The sequence below is a fragment of the Xyrauchen texanus genome, chromosome 15, assembly GCF_025860055.1.
Source record: "Xyrauchen texanus isolate HMW12.3.18 chromosome 15, RBS_HiC_50CHRs, whole genome shotgun sequence".
Classification (NCBI taxonomy): domain Eukaryota; kingdom Metazoa; phylum Chordata; class Actinopteri; order Cypriniformes; family Catostomidae; genus Xyrauchen; species Xyrauchen texanus.
Genome location: NC_068290.1, coordinates 12,172,092 through 12,178,091, shown reverse-complemented (window position 1 = coordinate 12,178,091; position 6,000 = coordinate 12,172,092). Strand labels below are relative to the sequence as shown.

General features: G+C 36.0%; 1 protein-coding gene across 7 annotated transcripts in view; it reads right to left on the bottom strand.

Annotated features, from left to right (window-relative positions):
- Positions 1-729: 729 nt before the first annotated feature.
- The window catches only part of LOC127656209 (adhesion G protein-coupled receptor B1-like), an 86,713-nt gene continuing 81,442 nt past the window's right edge, over positions 730-6,000 (bottom strand). For 3 of the 7 annotated variants that reach the window (XM_052144406.1, XM_052144412.1, XM_052144407.1), the window contains 3 exons: positions 3,508-3,543; positions 3,258-3,434; positions 730-2,608 (listed from right to left, as the gene is read on the bottom strand). In XM_052144406.1, the coding sequence (XP_052000366.1) occupies positions 2,414-2,608; positions 3,258-3,434; positions 3,508-3,543 (408 nt within the window). In that variant the 3' untranslated portion in view covers positions 730-2,413. The remainder of the gene's footprint in view (positions 2,609-3,257; positions 3,435-3,507; positions 3,544-6,000) is intronic. The other 4 variants (XM_052144413.1, XM_052144409.1, XM_052144411.1 and 1 more) reach the window with 2 other exon arrangements.

Here is a 6,000-nt window from a genome sequence, read left to right as displayed (position 1 = left end):
TATAAATTTTTTTATATTATTATTTTATTATTGAACCACTTATCACCATGACTTGATAATTCCTCTTCTCTATATTATTTTATTTTATTTTATCAGAATCATCTGAAGAAATGGGGTGGACCTTGAAACAGAATTTGTTGTTGTAGCAGCAGATTAACAGATTCCATTTAACAGATTTATCAGTTAATTTATCTGTAATACCACTCTTTTTATTGAAGTATGTATTGAAGTAAATATTGGGTAAATAATGCTGGCATAATTGGGTTCGGGACACTGGCCTGCCCTGGGCTGACATGAAATTAATGTCCCCCATTTGTAGCATGGCCAAATTATTCTTCCCACCAAATTCCTGTTACTCAAATCCTGAAGTTTACTTTTAATCAAACAATAACACACATTTATTTTCACCAGCATTAACAATTGATCATTTTATCAGCAGATTGTGGGCTCCCTGGTTGAAATTGCAGGGCACAGAGTGCAAATAATTTTAATGTCATTCTCCTAATTCTCTCTGCATGCTTTCATTCAGGCCTCTCCACAGCCACTATTCACCAACAATTTATATATTTTAGAATACATTGTTATCTATCTATCTATCTATCTATCTATCTATCTATCTATCTATCTATCTATCTATCTATCTATCTATCTATCTATACAGTGTTCCACCATTGAAACGAAAAGCAATAAATAAGACACCTTATCATTTATTATATAGATATACTTTTTATTAGAAATTTTACACATTCATTTTGTGCTCTGAAAACTGTACAATAACAAAGAAACCCCAGTAAACTTAAAAAAAGGGAGTGTGGATAGGCAGGGAGGGTAGGGTAAAGGATGGGCGATGGTGGAGAATTCAGGCAAGTACGTATCATCTGGAGTGACAGTCAGTGATACCGAAAATACACACAATTACATGAAGTTACAGAACACTGATATAGTCCAGTAACCCGATGAGATTTGGGGATCTCAGAATCGCAGTAATATCTATAATAATGATAACGTTATTCCCCAAGTACTGTAAGAAAGATATTTATATGCTAAAATTAATTTTTGTAGAACTCTCTTGGAAATAATTACAATGCTGTACAACAGGACTCTTGAGGAGTGAGTCTTGTGCTTTCTCTATGTGCAACCATGACCTTACAAGAGAATATCACCCCTCTACAGACTATTTATAATAATAATTATATATATATATATATATATATATATATATATATATATATATATATATATATCTTCACATTTCCATTTTCTTTTCAAACATGATTCTGAACGATTCTCACCAGTGATTCTGATGAAAACACCAAGGCTTAAACATCAAGCGAATGAAATCGTGTTGGTTTAGCACGAAGAATGCGCAAACCCACCAACTCTGGCCCTGCTAACTTCCTGTTCCACAGTCACTGACTAATGCACTGGTAAGAGTACTTGACAAGTCTGCTGACGTCACTGAGACAGTGACCAATGGAAGTTGCAACTTTCACTGCCATCTTTGAAGAGTCCATGGGTCGGTGAGGTGCACAGAACAGCACAGTAGCTAAGTTGTAGGCGTGAGTGGCACTGCTGTGGGCTATACTGGCTCTGAGAGATCTTCTTGCCATAATGGAAGGGCGTTTGAGACAGATTAACAGTCATATGCAGATGGATTTGGGCACTGCATTGTGGGCGAAGGACAACTCACTGATCACATCACCCCACACATCCCAAGTGTATGCATGTGCTGTGTCATAACTAACAGTAATCACAAAGAGAATATTAATAATATCTATAATTAGATTGTTTCATTTGAATTATATGTCTCTCCTGATTCCTGCCAGGCAGTTTGAAAGCTTTCTGTATATTTAGTTCCAAATCTCTCATCCATTATGTACTCTTTTTAACCTTTGATGACAGAATCACTAATATATGTGTGTGTTTGTGTGTATCCAGAGGTTGTAAGTAATTGAAGGCCACTCACTAAGGCTCATCTGCTCATTGCCTGAATTTCAGGCCTTCCCTTTAGTCACTCACTCCCAACATACCCATGGCAACATCCCAGAATGCCAAAGAGGGTCACCACTTGATTTTCCCAGTTCAGCAATTCTTGGTCGTGCCAGCTTATTACCATGGCAACAGGCTCAGACCTGATTTTTCAAAAGTGTTATGATTCGCTTTGACATTAAGGAAAAGGCCATTCCAGGAAAAAAGAAAAAACAAATTGCTCATCCACAATTCCATGTTCCTTTCTCTCAGTGACTTTCTTTCTCTTTGTTTCTCCCAATCTTTCAGTGTCTTTCGGAAAGACTTTTTTATTTGTTGTCCTGTTTTATTTCACACACTTTTTCTAACACATAATTCGTTCTCGTTATCCATTTTCCCTGCAAGTAGAGTTTGTTCTGTTTCTCAGAGTAGCGCTGGCAGTCTCTCAGACCTCCGTCTGCAGATCCATGATTTCCTGGCCTACCAGAGGGATGGTAGCACTGGCCTTCTCCCATTCCACTGCCTGCATCTCAAGGGGGGAGGCCTGCAGAGGTTCCAGCTCTTTACGCACCCATGATGGTGGGGAATGGGTCTTCCGGATGCCCTCCCACACTCGCTTACTGGGGGTCTGCTGCTTGTCCTGGATTAATAAGAGAAGGATGTTAGGGTAAATATATATATAAACTGTGAATACATTTCTGGGTCACGTTTCACCCCTAAATAATAATTACAGGAAATAAATTATATTTTACATAAAATTAAGCCTTTTTTTTTGGTTCATTAAGTTTATTTCTTTTATTTTTTTTGCCATTATGATACTATTCCGCCCCACCCCACTCCCTGATTCCAATTGTCAGTAGCCTATAATAATAATAAAAACTATAAAAATAAGGCAATAAAATAAAAAAGTTAATTATTGTAAAGTAAATAAGTAAAATACAATCATCATGGTAGTTTTGTTGTACTAAATTTTATTTAGGCATACATTTATAATGTATAATAATAATAAAAATATAATACATGTCAAATTATTACTTTATTACTGTTCAATTATTATGATTAATATAATAATGGTGTTTGAACAGGATGATTTTCATTACCGAATTAGAATTAGATTTTTTTACACATTACAGTAATGAAAATACATTTTTGTCAGTATTAGTAGTGATTTTTGCCATATTCTGATATGATTCTTTTTAAAATATGACCTAGACATTTCTTTTTAAGTTAATAGCTAAAAGAAGAATAGAAAAAGGAATATGTGAGGAGTAAAAAAAGAAGAATTGTACACTAAGGTTGGTTTTATCACTGCCTCCCGAGGACACACTCCATCTCTTCCCAGCCTTCCCATCTACTGGAGGAGAGTCTCTGTCCTTCTCTGCATGGTGTAGCTTCCTGTTCAAGTCTTGGAACATGTCCTGATGGCGCTTTCGTGTATGCATAATCTTCTGTAAGATACAACAAGACTAAAAACTCTACAGAAATTAACAAAATCACCACACAACTGGATTTACACTTCTATAATGACGTTACACTCACCTCGAAGTCCAGCTCTGCATAGCGTGATTTTCGTCTCTATAAGAAAGAAATATAAAGAATGAGGATGTTATTGCAAAAGTGTACAATTTTTAACAATAAAGGAAAACTTTAAAAAAGCTTGCACGTGAGCATTAAGGATTTATGCAGATGACAGACAGACAGACAGACAGACAGACAGACAGATAGATAGACAGATAGATAGATAGATTAAATTTGTCCAGAGTTAGGGATAAAAAAAATCTTAAATGTGTACAATGTTTGAATGTAGAATGCTTGACAATCCAAAGAGATCTTTGGAAAGAACACCATATGATATCTAACAGAGTTAATCATAAAACTTTGGTACTAAAGGCAGACATTAAGAAGGCATTGTATTGCTTCTATATTGCATGTTTCGAATAAGCCCCTGGCATGAGTATGTGGTAAACAGCTTGTGACCGCATGGCCTTTCTTTAGCCTGTCTGTGAGCGTCTGAGGGCAGTCTGACATTCTGCCTGAGCTGTGAACGGCTGCAGCTGTAGACCTGCAATGCATTCCGGGAGCACTGCCTGAGGTGAGGAAGAAGCCGTGCTTATCATCTGCTCCCTTTTAAAACATGAGCAAAATCCGACCTTTGAAGAGACTCTTCCTTTCCTAAGAGGGATAATTGCAAATGTAAAAAGGCAGAATTTATGTAGTTTTCAGGCATTTCCTTTTTGAAATGACAGATTTTTTATGCCACTGAGTGTTTTGATGTGGCTTCAGTTTTGTTGAAGCGAAGTGCATTGCTTAATGTCAGTCAAAACGAATCTACACAGACACTCCACTCCACTAACATGCTTTTTCCACTCTGCACAGAAATTAGGGCATTCACTCCCTTGTGGCAAATAGGACAAGCATTTATGCGAATTCACAGCCTTGTTGGCAGATGGGTTTACACCAGTGGTTCTCAACAGCAGAGGCTTTGTGTTATAAAAAAAATAAAATAACATAAAACTCAATATTTGTGTTACTTGCTTAATTTGCTCGATGCAACTTCAATGCATTGCATAATATTACAATTTTGTTAATAAATTCAACATCATGAATGTGAGACCAAACCTTGCATTTCTTGCATTCAGATGGTGGGCTATATCTGGGGCCAATTAAATAAAAATGCGAAGACAGAAACTAATCATAAAAGTGATATTTATATTATATTTCAAAAATAAGTGAAAAGACTAATAATATTGCATATTTTGTCCCACTGAAATGCTCATTCTACAGCAAGACATTGATTCTGAGTTGGATGCAGATGTACATTTTCTAATAATAACAATAAGGGTATCTATAACTTCTATAAAAAGTAAAAAGCTAACACCTAATTTATGTGGCTAAAATATTCTGATGGTGTGACTAAGTTGGAACTTGTTTATAGGTTCTTATTGATTCAAATTCAGTCATCTCATGGAATTTCTGTAGGCAAACAAAAGCAGATATTTTTTCTTACACTCAAAAAATGATTTTTGCCTATTTTCTATCTCAACTTAAATTTTATTTAGTGTATTTAGCATTTTCAAATTTAAATGTATTAATTTATTTTACAGTTTTAAGAGTGGTATTTGTAACAAGACCATAGTAAGCACATGGAAGCATGGATCTTCTTCACTACCATGGTTAGATGCAACATGATTTCTATTAAAACAAACTATGGCATTTTTGTAATTATAAATGGTAGGCATACCCTAAACACACTTAAAAACAATAAATACAAAGTATAGACATTTATAAGTTGTAACAAAATAAATTATGTTCCTTCACTTCCTTAATGTAGACTATTACAAATTTAATAGAGCTTAAGCAGAGATCTGATAATATTTAATATTAATCATTTTCAGTTAGTTTTACTACAGTAAATTCAAGGTTGGTGATGTAGAATTCTATGCCAAATTCAAATGGTTTTCACATCTCATGCCGTGCCATCTTGCGCCATGCTTCTCACTGAATCTCGCAGCTCGCGCATTTAAGAGCAGCTGCTTTGCATTCGCTCTCCTCTGTCCATTGACCCGTATCCATCTACAGAGCCATACAGGTACATTAGTGTAAGTTGTGACAGCACCTGTCTATTTGACGCAGCTAAACCAGACACTTCAGATGCCTCACTTGACTTAAACGTTTTAATGCAAAGAGGACCTAGATGATAGATTTGATTAATATGACTGATAAACACCCCTCATTTGTAACCTAACACCCCCCTCTCTACTAATTTGCTCTTAGGGCCCCAAGGCATCCTTTGAACGCCCCCGTAGAGATCCCCTGGTCTATAGCATGTCCCCTTGGACCATAAACCAAAGTTTACCATCAGTGATCAGGAATAGTCATTGCTGAGAAAAGAGAGTGCACAAGTCAACAACTTAAGACAGAATAGCATGAAAAGAAATCGTGATTTAAAAGAGAAGAAAGAAACCTCAATTTTGAGCTAATTCCACGGAGTTGTTAGATGCGCTTCGCACGCACTTACCCTCTCAGCACTGT